Here is a 23,428-nt window from a genome sequence, read left to right as displayed (position 1 = left end):
AACAGGAAACAATACTGAGAAGAGTGGCTAAGTGTATCTCTCAATATCTTAAAATATAAGTGATGTTCACTCAATTCACAAAGTCAGACTCACATTATATAGATCCATTACACACTATAGTGCTGTATTTATAAATATTTCCTCAATCACTGTGGCTTGAAACCACAGTGATATGAAAAATGTTCATTTTTTTCATGTTTTATCAAAAAAATAAATTTTCGTGCAGAAATGTTGGTGTTCAAATAATTTTCTTTTTTGGCCACATTAAGATCCAGAAGATCTTTAAAAGGCAGGTTGCAGTGAAATGTGTTGCTAAATGAGGACTTCATGAAAATAAATATTAAGCATATTTTCACCTTGATGTAATTTGGCAGAACACAAATAAAACTTCTGTGATTTGATTGATAAAATAATCGGCACACACAATGTTACTATCAAATCAAGCTTTGATATTAGTCACAAATTAAAACCGTCTTGAATTTCATCATTCCTTTTCATTATCTTGTTGAGAAATGGTGCATCACTTGGGCTCTATCTATAGATCTGATTTTAAACTCAGGATAAAACCATTTTAAAAGCAGAGAATGTCTGAATACCTTTACAGAGCGGCGGTTTCCCTGTCCATCTCCCATCACTTCTGCAGGTTCTGTGCTCTGATCCACCAGACAGATAAAAACCTTCTTGACACGTGTATATCAGCGTGTATCCTAAAGTCGGCAGGTCCATAGCTCGAACATCCACGTTGCTGGGGGTTTCTGGCTGTCGACATGAATGAGCTGAGTGATGAGAAGCAGAAACATGTGTGACATACTAAAATCTGACAAGTAATTTCTTAACAGACATGAACAAGTAATAGTTATACATCCCGAGTTAATCTTTACCTATGCACTCAGGCTGAGTTCCGCTCCACGTTAGGTTTTCCAGGCACGTTCTTGTTGTCGAACCGAGGATGTGGTAGTTTTTGCGGCACTTGAAAGAAATCTTACTGCCCACCTACGTATCGTTGAAATATAATGACAGAAAGACTATTCAGGTTAGCCTTTTCTATTCGAAAACCATGCCACATTCAACAGAAAATAACCTTCAATTCACAACGCACTCGGCAGGTAAACAAGTTGAGGGGGTGCTGAGAAAAAGCTTTTAAGGCACATTTGAAAAGAAATCATGACTGTGCAGAGGGGAAAAAAAAAACCTTTGGTTTTCTGACTCATCTCCAATGAATATGTACATCACATGACTGCTAATATACCAATTCACTGCGATGACTTTCTTAAAGGAGTCTTAATCTTGTTTGGGGGACTGAAGGTGAAGAATTGCATCGACAATCAATATTTGAGAATCTTAAACTCGAACTCCGGTGTCAAAAACAGAACTCTTTTCTACTTCAGAATTCAGCTACACAAACTTGAAAGACGACTGAAAATAATCTATTACCTGTTTGAATGACTTATCTGAGTTCTAGCCTTTAGATTTACATTAGAGTTATTAATATTCAAGCCCACGCCACAGTGGTACTATTTATGTGCCATCTCAAAGTTTTCTACTGGTTTAATTATGGACGCTGCCGCCTTCGTTGTAGCGGGTGTGTGCTGTTCTTGCCGTTCTCACGCTGTCAAAGTCACCTCAAACTCAACTGGGTTTGTTAACTGCTCACTGATCTTTTAACTCGGACTTCCAGAACCAATCAGCACCCAATCGCCTTTCTTAAGAATGCATTGCTAGTCTACAACTCCGCCGTTCAGATTGCCAGAAGCCCCTCTGCTTTTCACCCCCAGCTCATCCCAGTTGCCTTCACAGCCTTGGTTAAACTCTCCGACAGCCATCTGTTAACCCGGCTGCTCCGCCACCAACACGAGCGGAGTGACTGCCGGTGACATTTTGATTCGTGGTGGCTTTTTAATATTTTAAAACGCATTAACTGCACGAAAGAAAGCTACAGCTGAAGAAGCATTAAATGAAGTGCATATCAGATTATTTCTCTAGTTGAGTTAGACAGAAATTACTTTGGATGATTTTTTTTTAAAGAATCTTTTTTACAGTTACTAATTAGTACAATCATCTACAATTATCTCCTTCTTTGAATAGAACATTTTCCTACATAATTCATGGACGTTTGTATTTTTTGTTGCTCATCTGTCTCAGGCTTAAACTACGTGTTTATGTAAATGTAGTGAAATGTTTATAAAATCTTAACTAGTTTTAAAAATTAAAACTCGAGGTCAATATCTAAGATAAACACCGCTTTACGTTGCAAATATACTTTAATTAAGAAGAAGACCTTTCAAGCTCAACTAAAATTTTCTTACACGGACAAACAAAATAGTTCCTGGGGAAACGTTTTATGACCAGAATAGACAAAGATTACATTTCTTGGCCACAGTAACACAATATTTCTTTGGAAGAGTCGAGGTTAGGCTTTCACACATAAATATGCTGTGTAAGCTGTAAAGCACGAGGAGTGCAGCGTCATGCGTTAGCTGTGTGTGGCTGTCAGAGTAACTGTACACAAAGTAGGTGGAATAATGAAGAAAGATGATTGTTGTGTGTCTCAACAAGACAATGATTCTAAATGTATATAAAAAAGTTTTGAAACCATAAAATAGGGTTAGCATCAAGTTTTTGGAAAGTCTCAACACAAATTAAAGTTTGTGAAATATTTAAGTTAAGCTACGTCTACCACATTTACCAAGAATAGTGGTCAAGTCTCCAGTAAGTGCGTGGGGTCACTTAAATCCACATTATGGAGGCTGCAAGTACATATTTGAGCTTATCTTAGCTAACCTTATGCATCCAATTATTGTTTTAAAATTCCTTGCATTTATTTGTTATGTAATTATTTTTTACCAGATTTCTTGGTAACACTTTATTTGAAGGGGGGTGAATAAGACTGTCATGATAATGTCATAAACATGTCATAAACACCTGGCATGAACATGAATAAGCCTTCATGAATATTTATGACTGTCATAAATATTCGGTAAATTATGACACTTTTAATACAAAGTTGACATTATTCAAAATGTCTTTGTTCTGACAACTCGACATTAACTAAGACACCATTACTGTTTATACTTTACCTTTAATAACATAACGATACCTCATTTTTAAAGTGCAATCAGTAATTCTTTTATAATAAATTTATATCCGTTAATGCATTAAGTTTTGGTTTTACTGATCTTAGCAAAACCATCACATCATGGTTTGGTTTTCAGTAATATGCCATGGTCAACAATGCTGACTGCTGTCCTGTAATCCAATAATAATAAGCAGGTTACATACGTGTGCTTATCTCTAATTCCAGCTGCATAAAAGCTGTGAAAATATATGCTTTTTTTTTTGTTTTTACTTCACTACCATCAAGTGCTCACCTGAAAGCCCTGGGCCATGATCGGAATACCGTAGGCTGGAGTTCCTGGATCACGACAGCTGTTGAAGGCTGGATCTACACACACAAACATAAAAAAAAGTAAACACTGTATTTCATTATGCTCCTATGATTACATTACCAACCGTGCCATCCAAATAACAATAAAAACAATTATTTTATGAAGATTTTTTTTTTCATTTATTCTACAAGGACATAAAAATACAGGCAATCAGGCCAAAATAACAAAACAAAAAAATAAACGAATGAACATCTAGAAAACTGGAAATAAAGTAAACCCATTAAATTATGTGAGCTGGGTAGGAGATGGTGTTGAGTAGGAGCAGGTGTCCTGCTTGTTAAAGATGCACCCCCTGCTTCAACACACCAAAATCAAACAGTTGAATTTTCTCTCCAACGCGTCTTTTTGTTCGAACCTGCCAGTTGCTGTCCTAATTAAATTTAATCAAGCAGTCATTCGTCTAGAAATGCACCTTCTGATGCATCCTACTAAATCAGAAAGCAATCATGTTTTCTTTCTTTTAGTTACCTATACAGGTTGGTTGATGCCCACTCCAAATTCCATCTGCTTGACAGAGTCTGGTGGCAGAGCCCACCAGCACATAGGGGGAATGGCAGTAAAACCTGACCTCTGACCTGTAAGAGAAAAATAAACATCAAATCACACATAAACATGACAGGAGCCCCAGTGTGTAAAATCAGGACGATATCTGGACATTTTTCTGTGCCACACAGCAAATACTATGACAGTTAACGATAGTCATCCCAAACTTTCTTTCTATATTTAGCAACAATTCAGGCAAAAAAAAAAAAAAAAATCAGCAAAGACCGAAATCAAAATCAGCAGGTCAGACTTCTAAAAAATCTGTAATCGGCGACCGGCCAGAACACTGCAGTCGTTGCATCCTTAACGACAACGCATTTTGTCTCGTGCAGAAATACAAAAGTTTATCAGCTGACCCGTATGAGAAGATGTTCCCCTCTCTGAATCCTTCTCCAGGAGAACCAGGATCCCCACACAGGACAGCTTGAAAGACAAAATAGTGACAGTCAACACTTCGACTGCTCTGCACTTTTAGCATCGCTGGGAATCCTTTGCTTCGGCTCAAACGGAATATGCTGTAGTTTGCCGGATATAAAGGAGAATGTGAACTCACGCAAACACTGTGGAATGTCTCCAGTCCAAGTCCCGTTTCCCTCGCAGGTTAAGACAGCAGGGATGGACATCTGGTAACCCTGCAAACAACTGTAGCTCACACTGGATCCCCAGGAATGATCAGTCCCTTCGACCTTTCCATTGAGCACTTGGGGGGGATGTCCACACTGGATAACTGAGGCAAACACACACAAATCAAAGTCCAGCAAAATTGTCAGGATCTCTGCTTATCCTATGAAACTTTGTGTATGCAGCTCCAGGAGGATATTCAGAGTATTTTACCCTTAATTTAACACAGAGACCGGTTTCATTTAGTGCCTCTCTTAAAAGGTAAGACAAGAGAGCATTTCATTCTTGTAAGAGAGATGTATGTCGATCCTCTTAAGTGGGGAATTGCAGATAAGGAAATACATTTTCACTAAAACCTTTCCATATTTACAGTCAGAAAATAATTAACAGTTTTAAAAACACTACAACTGTGAAAAACCTGGTAAAGGACCAGGGTACGTGTTGCCACTATGCACAGCTAAGGGGACTGTGAGCAAATTTCACTGGCAGACAGAAAACAACAAGAAATGTTGCATCTTAGCACCACCAAGTCACCATAACATCCATTTGTTTGAAGGATTTGTGAGTGCACTGTGTCAAACATTACTGCGATGACCCTTTGCCCCAAGAAGCTTTTACTACTTTAAATGAAGACGTCAGGCTTCATGACTCAAACCAAACCATCAGTGTTCAATAAGGCCATAATCTGTCTACTTTTATTCAGCAAAAAATTGGGTTTTCTTTCAAATGTGTTTTGAATGAAGATTTAGATGATATCCCCTAATTCTTCCCTCTGATACACATTTCGAGCGGCAGTGCTATTTCTGGTAATGATTCACAAAAACCCATGACTATTTTAAAGCTTAATTTTGAAACTGCCAGTGTTCGGCGATGATATCAGATTGTCTGCGGCTGTCTGAAGATTATTGTGCATTAAAGGAGGAATCTGTTATCATTTGATCATTAGGCAATGCGCTGTTTATGCATGACAAAGTTATTAAAGATGACGTGCACACACTTGCAGAGCAGTTCACGTGCACCGATGTGCGTGCGGATAACTTCATGACACGATAAACATCTCTGTGTGTGCATGTAACCAACTCCCTGAGATAATGATAACCATCTGCAAGGCTTCAAACGTCTCATAAAGTCAGTGTAATTTCTGTCTAACTAGGAGACAGATGGTGTCATGCTCCATTCATTCACACTGCTCTGATGATACAGGGTGCACACATGGATCCAGACACGACTGTTTTTTTTGTTGTTTTTTTTCCCAGAATGCTTGTGACATTCAAAGCCAAAATTAGTAAGTTGATTAGCTTGTTGCAAGAAGATGTGGTTGCCTGGAAACCAAAAAAAAAGGTTAAAAAATGTAGATGTATGAACCCATCAAAGGTCTAGATGAAGTACTGAGAGGAGTATGTGAAAATATAGCATGCATAAGTATGAAATAATAGCTATTTGGCTTTTTCTATCATGTCAGTGTTTATGTAATGAGTTTGAGCCAACTACGTCTGTTTGCAGCATCTGAAGCGACGCATTTCTGTCTTTGAGAGTCACGGGCGTCCTGAAGAAGCCTCCGATGTCCCCAAAGTCGCTCTCCGAGACAAAATCCAGAAAGTGTCCCATCATTCAGTATTGCTCATTTCATATTCCTACAATGCGTTTGGCTGGTCCGCCCCCACCATCCACAGGAATAATCTATACACCTGCACACAAGTCACTGCCAGTTTTGTTCAGCATGCAGTTCATCATTTTATTGCTTTGTGACTCCAGGAACAATAGCTGGTGGCTGGCCAGAAGCTAACGGGGATCCAAATTAATCACCATATGAGTGTTTTCTCCTTCATATAAACAACTTTGTTATTATCGAACAAACTCCAGCTGTCTAAAAATGAAAGAAAACACTTTTATTGACTTCGGCTTTCTTAATATTCAAGGCCTGTATTTCCACAAGTCTCCAGTGCCTAAAGGACATTTGTGCTTGGAAATGAAGGATTTTGAACTCTTTCACTTCCTCTTTGCGTCCTATTCTGTGTAGACTGCGGTGACATCAAAACCTGGAGGAAGAGGAGTAAACTTCCTCATGTATCTCAGCATTTTATTACCTAATTAGTATTGTTGACTCCTTCCACTCACCCACTCTTCTTTCTTTGCAAATCTCCCCCCTCCCTCACCTCTCTTAGTCCCCAGCTCCAGCTCTCTCTCATTCCTCACCCCGGAACCCCTCGTCTTCCCTCTCACACTTTTTCGGACCACTTCCCCTCTGCCTTTATTTTCCTTTTAGGCATTTCTCTCTTGGCACAATTCAGCCAGCCAACACATTTTATGAGCCTAATTCCTTTTCTCACGGTGTGTTTACAGGTTCGGGGGCAGCTATTGATTCGCTTCTCGGTTTTCTCATCGCTTCTTTCCTCCCTCACTTGTTTCTCTTTTGCTTCCTCTTTGCCGCCACTGTGAAGCCTCATCAAAACACCTCCCTTTTCCATTTCCATTCACTTTCTTAAATCTCTTTTTCTTGACATCCCGATGCTTATTCTCTTAATCTCTCTGTTGCTCAATGTGTGCCATTGTTGGCTTTGTTTGCACCACCCTCCGTTCTAATCCCATTTTTTTCCAAATGCACCTCTTTACCGCTTTGATTCTCCCTCCTCCCTTGTCACTGCTAGGCCTCTTTACCTTCCACCCCATACCTATCACCCTTTGTTATTACTCTGATTACAAAATCTGTCAAACTACGGCCTTGAATTCTCCCGAGTTCTATTTATTTGTTTACATATTTAAGAAAAATAAATGGTTTTGCATCAAAATGGGACTGGATCTACACAAAGGTGATGGAAATGGGAGGAGTAAACAAAACTCATGATATGAGAGGAAGACTCTAAAGAGCAGGAGAAAGGTGAGCACTAAAGGGAACAGAAGATGAAAAGAAAGTGGACAAACAAATGGGAGAGAGCTTGAAGCCCATTCCCATCCCCAGTTCTTATTCATCCCTAACACCTATAATTTCCACTTTTCAATTTCCTCGTCAGCCTCCATCACCAGCAGTATCGTTTTTTTTTCTTTTCTTTTCTGTTCTGTTCTACCTCTCCAACTCCTTTGCTTGGTTCTTTTTCAGCATCCTCTCTCCCAGTTTTCTCTCTTTTTTTTTTCCATCTTAGTTCAAAGCCTCAGCTACTGAGAAAGCCAGCAGGATATTTTCTGTTTATGGGAAGAGGTGGTAGAGAGGATCGCAGGAAACATTTCCCTGTTAGAGTTGTTGAGCATAATAGTCTAAACTAGGTTGTTTTACTGTGCCACTCTCAAACACTGTATGCTTTCTTTTAACTTCTTTTTTGCATGTTTTAGAGAACAGAAGGTTTTTTTTTTTGCCTTTAAAACTCACAATGTTGTTTTGACGGGTAATGTTCTTGTGTCCCGATTTTCCGGCAGAAGTGTTGTTCATCCCCAGTCTTTTATTTTGGCAAATCAGCTCACATTTAAATATTTATTTGTGAAATCAGCACTTTTTTATACTAGCTTCAATAGCAGAGCCATGCTATCTTCCCACTCTCCTCTTTTTGATCCACAATGCATGTTAGTAGAAAATACTGTGTAATTTTTTTTTCAATAAGCAAGCAGAGCTTTAATGTAGCAAATAAACTGATGGAATTGAAAGGAGCAAAAAAAAAAAAATGTTATCAGATACTTTTTCAGTGTTATAATGCTCTAAAATGTTTGAGAAATGTTGACAAATATTACATATTTAACAAAAACATCCAATTAGACTAAGACTTTGTGAAACCACGTTTTAATGTGATTTGAGCAGCCGGTCTTCTGAGGAAGGCGTCTCTGTCGCACACTCTGACTCGGCAACATTAACCCACCATGATAAGTGTTGTTAAATTAGTCAAAATTAAGAACATCGTAATTTCAAGTGGTTTTATCAAACCATTACACGTTCTACCATAATGTCTGTAAGATGTTGGCCAGTACTTTGAAAGAAAATAATGTTGCCCTGGTGCTCTACTCATTTGTCCAATAATTTGGAGAATACGAGACACACACACACACAACACTGCTAGGACAAGTGGGTTTAGATGATGGACGGCTGTCCACATTGAGCCAAAATGTATTTACACTAGTGTGCATAAAAGGTAATCTGGATCCTGTGTAGCTTCTCTATAGACTATGTCTTTAGCTGTATAATTAAAAATGAGCCATGTTAGTAAATTCCTACCAGAACAACTAAAATGTATATCAGGATAGTATAGGATATATAGTCTAATATATAGTCTTGAATGCAGGTTTAAAAAGTCAAAAAAGTGCTTCAACAAAGGATCTGTTTAAGAGTTTGCCCTTACGCAACACATTTATCGGAATTTTTCATTTTTATACTTTGTGATGTACAAAGTACTTAAAAGCAGCAGTGTCATCTCAGTGGTGATCGTAGAGATCATTTATTTTTAATTTACAAAAACATTCTTTTATTTAGTTATTCAATCCTAATCTCACTACACATGCAATCTTGCTGTGTGATGAAAAAAACCTTGAGGTCCTAAAGTTTTTGCTGTGCCTGTCTTGAGCTCTTTGCTGCCTAACTAATGTAGTGCAAATGACTGGACTGCGGGGATCAACAGGCCTACCTGTTTGCGACTGCACTAATCCATGCTGCCCCTCATAGACTTTTGACTCATTCTTGAAATGAGCCAATTGTGCTTGCACTTGCAGATCAGAACACTTGTGGTGTCTCGTACAAAAAGCTGGACACTCCCAGAGGTGCCATTTCTGAACCACGACCAGATGGTGAACTGCCTGCGGATAGTAAATCTGCCACTTATGTTGCTTTCTGATACCTTTGCAACTGGGCTTGGTTTGGTTCCAGGTTCCATCTTTAGTGCAGCTCAGAACATTGCGTCCAGCTGGTTCCATCAGGTGGCCAGGGTTGCAGCGGTAGGCCACAGTATGGTTGAAGGTAAATTCTCTTCCCAAATAGATGCCATTGGCGATGGGCCCAGGGTCGCCACAACTGATCACTGAAAAGGAGAACAAGAGAAATAAAGTTTTACTCAAGCCAGAAAAAATAATATATTCTGAGCTACAGCAATGTGGAAGGGGTTTTATTTGTTTATTTTAGACATGTTGATTTATTCAATTCTCTTTAAAAGAGGTACAGGTTTATTTACAGAGCTCTCTGTCACAGTTAGAGAAACATAAAGGTTTCTTGGTCACCATTCTTTAAAGGGCCCAGCATGGTCAGACCGAAATCGAATCATTTTCACACAACCTTCAAGGTCCACAAGACACACCGAACCAACGTCCAGTGAAATCACCTCCCACTGCATTATGCATCATGTTGTTTTGACATATGTGTGGTTTGCGGCAATATAGTAAACACAGCAATCATGACAACTTACAAGTTCAGACGACGAGAACAAATACATACAGTATGTACTTCCTTTTAGCCTTGGACAACTGCTCCTCAAGACTATCCATCCTACTTTCTGGCTGAGAAACTGACCTCTGGAAGTTGAGTAGTTGCGTTTTGTTTCAAATAAACAAAATGCAGACAAATCACATAACAGTTTTGCATACAGAGTGAGGCAAAAAGTTCCTCAGAGGGGCTGTAATAAGAACGGGAAGATGGCATGAGGTGGACATGTATTTTGTCACGCAACTGCGACAGTGAAAACCAATTTCAGCAATTTGGCCCGACCATGCAGAATCCTTTAGTTTCCTGGTGCAGAATCTTGCTTTTTTTTTTTTTTAAACTAACATTTTTACTCCTGTTTCCTAAATGTTTGTCTGTTTTGTGTTAAGCTAGCCAAATTAAAGTATGTTGCTGCAACATACTTACACTTACCTACATATAGCATCCTGGAGTGGTGATGGATACCAGTCTAAACTAAATTTCTTATCCTATTATGACTGCAACCCTGCTACACCAAGTGTTCAAAATACAAACTGCATAGATAGTAATCATGCAAAAGCTTTCCTACCAGTGCAATCTGGGGGCTGGCCAGTCCATGTGCCATTTGTTGTGCAGTGTCTGGTGGTCAGTCCAGATGTTTTAAACCCTTCCCAACACGCGTAAGCCACTGAGCTGCCAAAGGTGATGCCGTCGTTGAACACAATTCTTCCATGGGCAGGGGTGCCAGGGTTACCGCAAGAAACAGCTGAGGATTGATGAGAAAAAAAAAAAAGAAACATAGCCGTCAGCGCTGATTAATGGAGGAAATAACTGCAAAGCGAGCTGTTAGCGTCTTCCTGTCAATCAGTGCTGATCAGCTCTGGGCTGCAATAATGAGATTATCACTGGAGACAGCTGGAAATAACCTAAAATGCATCCTTTAGTTAGTGAGGCTGATTGATGAATAAAGGTCGTTGGACTAATTCCCAACATTGAGTGGCAGATGCGCTGGGTTACATTTGTGCACTTAAGACTAACTGGAAGCTTCGAATAAATCAGCATCATCTACCAAAGGGCTGCTGCTTAAAGCATTAAAAAACACCAAGGCCAAGTGTTGCCTGGTTCTGTCTGCTTGAAGAAAATCAGACTCTCTGTCGGGCAAAAGATTCACGAGCTTTAACATTTATACACAAATAAAAAAAACACAAAAAAACAAAGGAAGCGTTGCTCACGCTGCCGGGTTGTAGAGTTGGTTCATTATTTAGAACTTGTGGACAGAGAGGGATACGGCAAGGGCCTTTTTAATTTTTGATCACAACTGGTCAACGGATTGCATTACAAAACTGTCAGGAAGGGCACTAAAAGCAGACAGGAAAGGTCTGAACTACTGATTCATTGAACTTTAGTTTGCTGGCAAAGCACATTAACTGAGCCAGGAGGAATTAGCAACCACCCACAGCGCATTTCACTAATAAGATCATGACAGTTGACAGCCCTTAACAATCAGCCACCTATTGATTGGATTCATTTGTTAGGACCCTTTTAAAAGCTTGGTCCAAGAGTAAATTTTTGCTGTTTTCAGCTAGGAGTGTGAAGACTGTGTGCCGTAGCAGCAGTTTGAGGATGTGTACGCATTTGTGTCCATGGGTTTTTGTTTACTCGTGTCCCGCTGATGGAAATCTCACCCTTTCTGAATCAACTTTTAACCACTGTTAGCCTAATGAAAAACAAATGTAGACAGACATAAATAATTAGCCTTACGCAAACACGGGCCCTGGCAAAGGCAAACAGACGTGCATCTCCCAGGTGTGTGCATGTTTCTGTATGTGTAATCAATTTAGTAGAGAGTTCTGACTTTCTGTCAAAAACAGAAAAAAAAGCAAGAGTTTCATGTACAGTTTGTGCCTTATAGCTTTTTTCCTTGCCATAAGAAACTACAACCCAAACATATTGATTTCTGACATGAAGAAAAATTACATTACATTTCTGCATTAAAGTTTGGATTTTCAAAGCAGCAATAATTTCAGGGTTGACAAGACTCTTTTGGAGTGCAATTAATCAACAGGTGAACAATATTGACCTTTATGAAGTCAAGCATTGTGATAAACACTGCAGACAAAAGCGACTACTTTCTAAACTGATGTTTATATCAGAGCAAATTGTTGTGTTTGCTCAGTTATATCAGTATTTTTCCTTTAAGTTGTTAAAGCCGACTTTTAGCATTCTGGTAATTATTTTTTTACAGACCTTTAACAATGCTCAAGTGGACACTGATACTGTATGACTCACCCTTCCAAAAAAAAACCCCATAATCTAACACCAGCACTCAGACACACTGGAGATTATGTGCTTTATTCAGCTGCAGTATTTTGGGGAACAGTGTGAGGTTTCCAGTGAGTCTATAGCGCTACAGAGACCTTCTTTAATTTCCCGTAAATTCCCATCTGCCCACAGAGTGCCTTCAAAAACTGCTACTATAAAGACTGAGCTTTATTAGAAAAGTGACGCACAAGATTCATTTCAGAGAGACAGATATAATAGATTTTATATCTCAATATTGTATCAAATTTCTCAAACTTAATGAATTTTTCCACTCAGTTCTGTTTTTGAGCTTGCAAGAATAATACACCATGTCACATCACATTTCTTTTTATATTTCCTTCTGTTTTGTAGAATCTACTTTGACTTTACATTTATAAATACAATTGTTTTTAGGGAAAATGTTTAATAGCTTCTTTGGCTATATTTCCAAGTGCATCATGATCAACAGCAGACAAAAAGGAGCACTTGTAGTCTTGTAAAGTCTGTGAAGCAAATCCCACTCAAAAGAGAGAATCGGAGGACATCGACTGCAGCAGGAGTCGGTGCTTCACATGCTGCAACACACAGATGTGTTTGGGATATACAACTGTTGCATTACTTATCTTAAATCACTCCTGAACAACATAAAGACTTAACTTTTGTGTTACTTGGACAATTGGAAACAAATAAGGTCAAGTAAAGAAGAAAAATGACAACGAAGAAGAAAGACTCTTGTCCTGTGGTTTGGAAAAAGAGTGAGAAGGCACAGAAGCTAAGTGGCATGAAGTGCAGTGCGAAATTTCCACAGTCAGTGATGATTTGGGGATTGTGATGTGAAACACAGCTAACATCTGTCATCTGCTGGTATTAGTCAATTGTGTTTTATCAAGTCCAAAGTCACTGCAGTCATTTACCAAGGCATTGTATCCTTTCCTTTACAGAAAAAACCTTTATTTTCCACTCTGACGTGGCTCCTACCCACACTGTCAAGAGTCCCAACACCCAGCTTGTATCGCTGTGTTTGACTGGCTACCAAATTCCCCTGAACTAAACCCAAAAGAGAATCTATGAGACATTCAAAGAAATATTTCAGTGCACACAACTCCAAAGTCAATGAGACTTAATGGGTGCCAGGTTTTGGGGAACATTCAAAATTTTATAACCAGCACTCCCTGTTACTCTTTCAGGACTTTCTTTTTTATTGTGAACAACGTCGTCCACGATAAAAAAACAGAGAGAGCTGGTTATCAATTTTTGACTCTGTGGGATACTGTCAAGAGGAAGATGAGAGACAACAATGCAGGTGACCCGAAGGCTAAGTTAATTGCTTATCATGCACTGATAAGGTAATTTTATTTATATAGCACATTTTCAGCAACAAGGCAATTCAAAGTGCTTTACACCAATCAGAGGAAATACAAACAAAATAAAAGAAAAGCAAGAGAAAAATAAAAACATAAGCAGTTTACAAAAAAGGTAAAAGTATAGAACTACATATTGGTTCAAAATGTTTAGTAAGAACACACATTTACAACCTAGTTGGGGTTTGTCTGGATTCATGATCTGATAAAACTAGATGTTGGCTCTCCATGTTTGACTCTATAAAGTAGATGGTAATACATGTAAAAGGAGCCGGGGGCCAAGTATCGACTGTACATACTGTGCAGTACATAGACATATCTCTTCTGTATTTCAAACCAGTCTCACATTTAATATTCAAACTTTTTTAGAAATGTAATATTTCAATTAGCTGTAAGTCATAATTATCAAAATTAACTGCATAAAAACCTTTAAATACATCACTCTGTGTGTAATGAATCTATATCATTTTCACCTTTCAATTTAATCACTCAAATAGATTTACTTTTCAATGTTATTCTAATTTAGTGATATGTATCTGCAGAGAAAATGTGATCCTGAACTGGGGAGAAAATTGGAGAAGCTCAGATTCAACACATCCATAACTCATGTCTACAGGGCTTCATTTCATGACTACTCTATCTCTGTCACGGCTTGCAAGAATGAACAATGAGCAAGCTTCTTCACATTATAGAAAATGTACAGTATGTAGCGTGAAGCCTGTTTGTTTGATAAAGGATCAGTTTCTTACTGTCAGCTGTGTGCCTGATGCTGCTTTATGTGCAGAAAAAGAGCCTATGCTCATCAACTCCTGGGCCTCAGCTGATTTATATTTTTCCAGTGCATGGTGAAAAGTCCACATCCACAAATGCATTATAGGTTTTCGCAAAAATGTGGAAAGACTCATTTTATAGCATATTTCATTTCAGCTGTAATGTTTTAAAGAAACTGGGTTGGGACCCAAAGGTAATGAGCCAGGAATAGGTTGCTATCGAAATGTCTCAACAAGACAGACAGTTCTCAATATGCTATGTTGTCACATCACAGGGCCTGGTATAAATCAGGCAGCCGGATTTTATGATAAAACACATTTAAAAAGGCTTTGCACATGTAGATTATTGTTTACAAAGGCACATAAATATCTGATTTGTTCCACAGAAGAATCACTCCTTCGATTTTCAGTAGAAATAAAACCCAGAAACATGCAGGCATTCTGTGAGCTGTATAATCTTTGAGGCGCAGGGCAGCTTTATGACGGCTTCCTGATCGTTACAGAACCAGATTATTAGATAACAGAATTCAAACAAACGGTCAGTGCTCCACTTCCTACCTTGACACACAGGCTGCGTACCGCTCCAGCTGCTGTTGTGAAGACAGGTCCTCTCAGCTGAGCCAATCAGATTATACCCGGCCTCGCAGCTAAAACGCAGAAGGCTCTTGGTCTTAAATTCTTCCCCTCCCAGTCTGGTGCCATGTGGAGGGATCCCAGGGTCTCCACACAATCCAGGACTAGCTCCTATAGGGAAGTGAGAAATGGTCAATTACATTTAGAAAGCATAACAACGTTCATGTTTAGGTGAAGAAATGTAGCACTCCTTTGCAGTGGAACTATAAGATGTAACCATCAAAACACTATCAGTTCACTTACACATTTTAAATCTACTCAATACATTTCATGTGAGGAAAGACCAAGAGTAACATGATGTATATTGTTTGATGCAATTAGAATTTTTAAAAAGCTTAATACTGTATATTCCTGACTATAAGTCTCACTGGAGTATAACTAGCATTTTAGAGATTATCAAACGTCAGGGGAATCTTGTCCATGTTAATAATATGATCCGATGACACATGTTCAGTTTCCTGCTTTACAACAAACTCATAGAAACTGACCACCATGGGCTGGATGTCTGCTGGCAGTTTCTGACACACCGATGTCCCTGCTCTAAATCAAAGTTGGGAACGACTCGTATCCGCTGTGTACTTCGCCGGTGGAGAGGAGCGGAGACGCATGCAGTGTAAATATTGGGTGATGGAGGCGGTTGCATTGCATGAAGCGGTAACGAAAATAAATCCCGCCTCCAAAGCCATTTTCATTAATTTTTTTTGGCAACTACCAGGGCATGGAAACGTAATCCTGCCTCTCCTAGAAACACATTCCAAGGCAAAAGCCAATACTTAATTCTTGGTTCATGATTGTAGTATGAATTAAAATTCATGAAGATGAAAAAAACATATATGTCACACCTGAATGTGAGTCACAAGACCAGCCAAACTATGAAAACAGTGTGACTTATGGTCAATAGGAACTCAAAATGTTTTTCGCTTAAAACCATTATGTATCAAAAATGTTCACGTTTGTTAGCCTGTTCAGTTCCTAAACAGTTTTCTTCTATGTTTGATGTAAGAACACACAAATACATGCTTATGTACCCAGACATGCAAACAACTGTAACTGTTAGTTTTTATGCCATCATAAACTTTTCTAAAAGATCAGTTTAGTGCGTCACGACTCCAGCAGCTCAAACTCAGTAGGAATTGTGCATTTAACAGTGTGCACCTCTGAATGCAGAGTCTTGAATCTCAATAAACTTTTTAGCTGCAGGTTGAAATCTTCCCTGCTTAGTGCTCTGCTTTGAGGCCATCACAGGAGGCTCATTGCATTTCAACTACTGAGACAATAGCTGATGAGTTTCAAAACGATCATTTTTCGTTAACGTGGGGATCTGTGGAAGCCTACCGCAGAGCATCACTTACATCCTGCACAGGAGACAAGGATAACTTCACCGACTTATTCTCAGATGCGCAATATTAGCCAAGCAGCACACAGTCAAGAATAGCACCGGAGACAGTCACCCGGAGAAACAGAAGACTCTCACAGTTCCTGCTGCTGTCTTTTCTAACCAGCGAGAATCTTATCAGAAGTGGGGGGAATTTTTATAAGACACAAGCAGACTGTCACAGAGACAGCTGCTCAGTGCAAGGTCACATTTTGCGGACACACTCAGCAACCACTTTAAGGCTATTATGTAGACCTTGCAAGACCCCATTTCCTCTACAGAACTGCCTTGATTCTGTGTTACATATTAAAAAAAATAAAATAAAAAATCAAGGTATCAAACATTTGAGGTGAGACTACGGCTGTTGTAGTCACAGTATCCTGTAGCTCAAACAACTGAGCTAAAGTGAATGTTCAGCGTAAAACCACCTTCTTAAGATGGATTCCACACGTCACCTCAAAATGACTGGAATAATGTTATTTAGCAAAGATCTTGAATAATGACTTCACTTTGAGTCTGTTTTATACAGTTAGGAAGCAAATATGTGCAAGAAAGGGCAGTGTGGTCATGGGGTGGTTTATTTTTGATAAGCAAGGGGTAGGTAATTATAATCAAGGTTATAAACAGCTTGATGCAGTTTTTCAGCTATTAAACTGATTAACTGATTTCAAATTATGATGTCTCCTCAGGTGTGTAATTTATGTCCCAAATTGTGGAAAATTCTAAATCTTCTCCTGGGACACACTCATGCGCTTCGAGTTAGTGCTCACTGCTATTAATCTGCAGGGGAAAGACTAATGTTTAGCCATAATGAGCAGTGATTAGTGTAGAAGTAAAGGTAATCTAATTTCATCATCATCGCTTTTGATAAAGCGAGCCAACCTGTAGTAGAAGGATTTACGGCTCTTTAGCTCAGTCAAAAAAAATGACAACACTGCAGTTTAGAAGCACTTCCTAACAAGTGAAGTCCCACTTCAGTACAAGTAGAAATAACTGATGACTACCACACAACTGAGCAAGATAACTGCAGACATTTTCATGATTATGGAAAAAGAGGGTCTCTCTTGACAGTTGGCTGGAAGCCGCAAATCCCTCCTTAGTGTCTCTCTCTCTTTGCAGAAGCAAACAAAAATGTAACTAAGTTTCTTTAATATCTAATATCTAAATGAAATGCAAACCACTTTGGATGTGGTTCTGCTATTATTTCCACTGTGCCAGTTTAACCACAGCCCCTGCTTGCACCTGAAAGGCGACTGTTTCTGAAATGAAAGAAAGCCAGCGTGACTCTGCTCCATTAATACTATTTGGACTGGTTTAGATCTAAGGTCACAGCAACCCTGGTAAAAAAAATAAACTCCATACGAAATCTGTACGGCTGTTGTGAGTTCTAAAACAAAACAAATAAAATGATTAGACATTTAGCAAAATCTGCGTGTTTATGCCCAACACCAACCACACATTTATCACATTTCAAGTTGTTTTACTTCTTAAAAATATTTATCCGATTCCAGATATAGAAAGTTGAGCTGAGTAGCTTTTCTTCTAGTGTTGCTATTTTCTGGATAATGAAGAACAACATGTATGTACTTTACTTGAATGGCATGTTCTCTTGCCCAAGTTAACAAAAATAAATCTACATCTTTGTATAACATCATATTTCAATTTAAGAAAAAATAAGAAATTGTAGAAAGGTATAATTAAATTAAAAGATCCTGACTCTAACTTTTTTTATCAACCTAAAAAAGTTAGGTCTAATTTAAAATAAATAAATAAAATAAAATAAAATAAAAGCTGTAGTTGCATGCATTCAATTTGCATCTGTAAAGGGTGTCAATACGTACGGCAGCCATTTTTTTTAATTCTTAATGTTGCATTGTTTCCTATTTATTTACATTAAAACTACAACTTCATTTTATGTTTTTATACATTTTCACCAGACATGCAAATAACTATTGAAGGTGCAGCACATGTAGCGTTTAATTAACCATCTATGTAGGTTTTGGCAGCTATAAGAAAAGAAACTACATTCCTACCTAGAATACTTTAATTACATACAGCACATTTATTGTTGACCATTTTAACTCGTATATCTGATTTCAGTGAACAATTTCCAAACGTTAAGTTGTGCAAATGTGTACATTTTAAGCTGTGATTGTTTACAGGCTTAAACGTTAGTTTGCCTACCTGTGCAGTAGGGCGGCGCTCCGCTCCACGTGCCATCTTCTTGGCAGTTGCGAGTAGAATTGCCCACTAGAACCCCGCCAGGCAAACAGGAGTACTGCAGAACAGAACCGTATGTCCAACTGTGGGTTCCCGAGACTGCTGCATTAGGTGGCACGCCGGGATCGCCACAGGAAATAGCTGCAGAAACGATGAGACGTTGGAAGAGAAAGGAGACAGACCAGGGGTGGGGTTAGAGTTTGTGAGTAAATCCAGTTATAGATTCCAGATACATAACTGCATTAGGCTGTGCAGCTGGGGTTCTGCAGACGGCGAAGGAGAGAGGGTGACAGGAAGAAAAAGTGAGGCATTACCTCAGGTGTTTGTTGATAATGTATGCGTTTATGTGTGAAAGCATACAGACGGCAACAGAAAGGCAGACATTTGTCTTGAGCTGAAAACTGATATGAAACGAAAATCGGCTAGAAAGAGTGCAGTGAAGGAGGTAAGTCTGCAGTGTGTGTCTCCACAGGTAGGTTTGTGCTCACAAAGTCTCCTTGAGATGACAGGATACATTGTGATGTGATGGATAGTAAACCTCTCATCACTGGCAAAGTCACTGGTGTTTGAATCACAGTGAGGAGCTCATATTAATAGTTCAAAAAAGTAAAAACCACCTCGTCCTGTCAAATTAAATAAAAACTATTTTCCATCCACTCAATGGTAAAACCCAGTAGAATTGAGCTCACAGTTTTAAATTATCAGATATTTCCTAAATATATTTTTGTTAATTTTTTAAGAAATCTTTGAGTATACAGATATACACACAAGAACCTAAGGACATTTCTTGCGCTTCTCTCCTCGCCTCTTTTTCTCGGCCCCCGCTGATCTCCAATCGGCCAGTAATTTTCCAATAAGACCTCGTTTCTCGAATGTGATGCTCGATGCACAGATACGTCCCCAACTTTTTCCCGTTTCTGCCGGATTCCTCATCTCTACCTCTCTGTTGACGTCATCTTCTCCTGCACTTCTGCTCACCTCTTTGTGCTTCTCCCTTCATCTTTGAATCAGTCTGCTGCTATCCCTCTCTGGTTTAATCTTGATGTTTGTATCAGCCAGAGTAGGTTCCTAACAAGAACATCTATTGCCTTAAGAGAAACATGCTCAGTTTTTTTTTATGTACACGCATACACACTCATACACACAGTTATGCAAAAACCTTTAAGCCTTTTTCTTCTATTGCCTTTTTATGATTGCTTCCCTTTCTCACTTGAACCTTCTTTTTTCCTCTCAGTTTCTCATTCGCTCCTTGTAGTCATCTTGGTGGCTCTTCAAGCCATTTCTCTCCTTGTATATATATATAAAAAAAAAGATTCACCTGGCTGTGATGGTATTTTTAAGACATGTTTTCAAAGAATTCCTTAATATTTTCCTCTCATATTTACTTTTTAAAGATGTAATTATAAATGACACGGCTTTAATGTGCAACAATGCATTTTATGCACTGTGGGTTTTTTTTAGGACTGGTCTGATGTGTCATGCCATGATTTATGTAAGTAAAAAGCTAAAGTGCTAAGCAAGGTGGAGAAACAGTGTGTGAAAAGCTCTAATACACCATGATCTTATTGCTTCCACTGAAAGAAGTAAGTGCTTCTCAAATGCAATAGTGCAGATGACTGAAGTGCTTGACAGCAGGGCTACTTGGCTTTTTTCTTTGATTCTTTATTTGTTTTATCTCCTTTCTGAAACCCTTTTCAGTTCAAATGGACTGTTGGGGAGTTTCAGGCTAAGGTGTTGTACAGACAATCACACTTGAGAGACTTGTTACAGTCACATGTGTCACTGATCCATCCGAGAAGAAGAAGAAGAAGAAAGGACTAGAGTCCTGGTTTTCAAAAAGGCATTTCTCTTGAGATTCAGGGGGGGAAAGGTTGTTTTTTTTTAAGTTTCTGTCACAAATGTGTTTGAGTGTAGTAAGAAATTTCTATATGAGAAAAAAAAAAAAAAACTTCTACTTTTGTGAACCAAAGGACTTAATTATTCAACACAGGATTCAAAGCAAAACAAAAAGACAAACAAAAGCTAATTAAAAAACTAGGACTGAGGCATTTTATACACGCAACCTCAATTACCCAACAGAACATTATGTTTTTGAACATTTTGTGACTTCAACCTTTTCCTAAATCTACATTAAGAATTTGTATTTTGAAGAGGTTGTATTGAGAACTCATTCATTGAAGCCATTAGGGGAAATTTTTTGCATCTTACAAAGGCTTTACTTTTGCTTCCTACATCTGGAAGAAGGTTTTGCTGAATCAGCAAAGCATAGTACAAACTATCCACTTCTTAGTGTGACTGAACTGCAAATAGTATCCTTAATACAACTTTTCCATTTGTAGCTATACTGTATGTGGATGTTTATGGTATCCAGAATGGCCACACTTTGCCATAATGCACTACTTTTACATGCTATTTGCTGACTCTACCAATATCAGCAAAAAAATGGTTACAACGTTGCAGAACCTCTATTCTAATATATATGAGAGCAAGGCGTAATCTAGGAATACTGTATTACTTGAATATTTTGAAACGTAAATACGAACGCCCTTATATGTAGTATAAATTCAAAGAGACAGATTAGAACAGCTTTACACATACAGTCTAAAAGATGTGAGCAAAAACACCAGGAGGAAAACTTGTAATGTTTTCATGTCCAGATCATTTAACAACATGCAAAAATATTAACTATAAAAAAAATCATATTTTGGTTCAGTCATCCCAGGACTGAATGTTTCAATAAGTTCATACAAGCCCAGAAAACTGGAGATTTTAGGCACATCTTTTGTGAAGATCTGTCCGATGTTTATTTCAAACAAAACACAGATTATATTAACACACACAATCAAAATCAAGCTGACCAGGCACCACAGTGCTTCATGTGTGTATACATTGCAATTACTTTTACATCTGTTATAGCTATGTTTTTAAATGCCATTAATGAAAATAACTTTAAAAAAAAACATTTACCTAAATAATCCTAGTTCCCAAAGTAAAAAAAAAACAAACATCAGTGAAAATTGTGATTAAACCTGCCCAAAGAAAATTCAGACAAGATTTTGAAAATATTTTATATTTACAAACCCCCCAAAAAAGCCAACTATCCCTGATACTGTATGTCTGTAAAAGTCTGAATTCAATGAGTTACAAAAAAAAGAAAAGAAATCACAGAAAAATACTCACACACGCTCTGTCCCATCCCTTTCAACCCTATCCCTCGCTCACCTCTTCCTACCCTAAATAAAAGTCATTTTTTTCCCATCCAGTTCTCTCTGTTTGCTATCCACAATTCATGAGACACAATGACTTTTTGTTGTTGCTACAATTAAACAACTGTTTAGTAAAACAAAAAAAGCTCAATATTTTTAGTGGGCTTGGGAAGCAAACATTAACATTTGGAAAGGAAGTAGTAAAACTGAGTCCTTGGTAAGCTGAGACTCCGTAGAGTGCAACTTACCCCAAAGCTACCATTTCAACTTTATTTGTGCCCACAGTTAAAAGGCTACACTTTTATATTCAGTTTATGATCTCATGTTGTAGCTCACATGTAGCACAACAGATATATGAACAAATTTAAGAATATGTATCATGGTCTAAACACAATGTTTATGAAACTTATATTCACTTTTAAAAGTGAAAAACATTATCCACAGACTACAAAAAAAATCATACCATCTCATCTGGTCACATGATCAACGCTTTTTACAACTTCCAACTGATTCAGCAGTCACCAGTTTTCTTTTTTTTTTTTTTTTTTGGTCATACCTAAGCAACGAGGCGTTGGTCGGTCCCACAGCCCGCTGTGTTGACACGTGAGGATCGCAGAGCCCAGAAGGTAATAGCCTCTCTTGCAGTGGATCGCCACGGTTACGCCATAGCTGAAAACTTCTGGGTAACGCAGACCGGACTGGCGCACACCGTTCTCCACGTGGCCAGGGTCCGAACAGTTCACCACTGCACAAGACAATACAGTTCTCATTCAGATCACATTTTTTTATGCACAGAAATAATTAATTACATGTTAATACCTGAAACTAGGGAGTCATCACTTTTTCAAAGGGCAATGTAGGTTTGAATTTGTTTCTCGCTTCCTAATAAGCAGTTCTGTTTAAAAAAATGCATTTGTGTTTACTTGGCTTTGTCTAATATTTAAATTGGACTGAAACAGTGATGTGACAGAAATGCAAAAAAAAAGGAAATGAGGAAAAGGGCAAAAACTTTTTTCCACACCACTGTATATTATACTTTTATTTAGAGTGCAGCAGCCACCACATAGTTCACCTCTTACCCTTTTTGCTACTGCTTCTCCTCTGTTGTTGCTCATAGTGAGTTTTCCTGTCCTGCATGCCTGATTCTTTTGCCAATTTACTCCAAACAACTTTGGCTCAGTATGAAGCACAATCCCAGCTGGACATCATGTTTCTGGCCTTTCTCACCAGCTTGAGAGAATACAACAGAGGGTTCATGGTGTGACCTGGCCTCAATTAAAACAAATAGTTTTAAAGATTTTATTGATACAATTGTTAATCTGTCTAACATCTTAGATTCATTTCCTTTCTATAGCATCTCTAATATTAAAAACAAAGATATAGATATATCTATAGGACTCATAAAGACTAGAGCTTTAGAAGATTTTATGTAGAAATAAAAGAAATAAGTCAACTACAACGCAATGCATTTTGCTAGCAAATATTATAATTTAGAAATGTACACCAATAACGTGTAAATCAAAAGAGCTTCTATACTGAGAACACAAGACATTTTAGGTCAATATTGGAATTACCATATATATA

The 23,428-nt window shown here is 38.3% G+C and overlaps 1 protein-coding gene across 1 annotated transcript in view; it reads right to left on the bottom strand.

Moving 5' to 3' along the window:
• LOC103136602 (CUB and sushi domain-containing protein 1) overlaps positions 1-23,428 on the bottom strand; it is a 444,439-nt gene that overhangs the window by 37,340 nt on the left and 383,671 nt on the right. Inside the window, exons 58-68 of the mRNA XM_007549920.2 lie at positions 22,401-22,589; positions 18,603-18,779; positions 14,969-15,154; positions 10,568-10,744; positions 9,425-9,604; positions 4,543-4,716; positions 4,346-4,412; positions 3,915-4,021; positions 3,369-3,442; positions 882-993; positions 597-776 (exon numbers count right to left, since the gene is read on the bottom strand). Coding sequence (XP_007549982.2) covers positions 597-776; positions 882-993; positions 3,369-3,442; positions 3,915-4,021; positions 4,346-4,412; positions 4,543-4,716; positions 9,425-9,604; positions 10,568-10,744; positions 14,969-15,154; positions 18,603-18,779; positions 22,401-22,589 — 1,623 coding nt within the window. The remainder of the gene's footprint in view (positions 1-596; positions 777-881; positions 994-3,368; positions 3,443-3,914; positions 4,022-4,345; positions 4,413-4,542; positions 4,717-9,424; positions 9,605-10,567; positions 10,745-14,968; positions 15,155-18,602; positions 18,780-22,400; positions 22,590-23,428) is intronic.

The sequence above is a fragment of the Poecilia formosa genome, unplaced genomic scaffold (genome assembly GCF_000485575.1).
Source record: "Poecilia formosa unplaced genomic scaffold, Poecilia_formosa-5.1.2 Scaffold33, whole genome shotgun sequence".
NCBI classification, from domain to species: domain Eukaryota; kingdom Metazoa; phylum Chordata; class Actinopteri; order Cyprinodontiformes; family Poeciliidae; genus Poecilia; species Poecilia formosa.
Note: the sequence above shows the minus strand (reverse complement) of the source record. Positions and strands in the feature narration are given on the sequence as shown.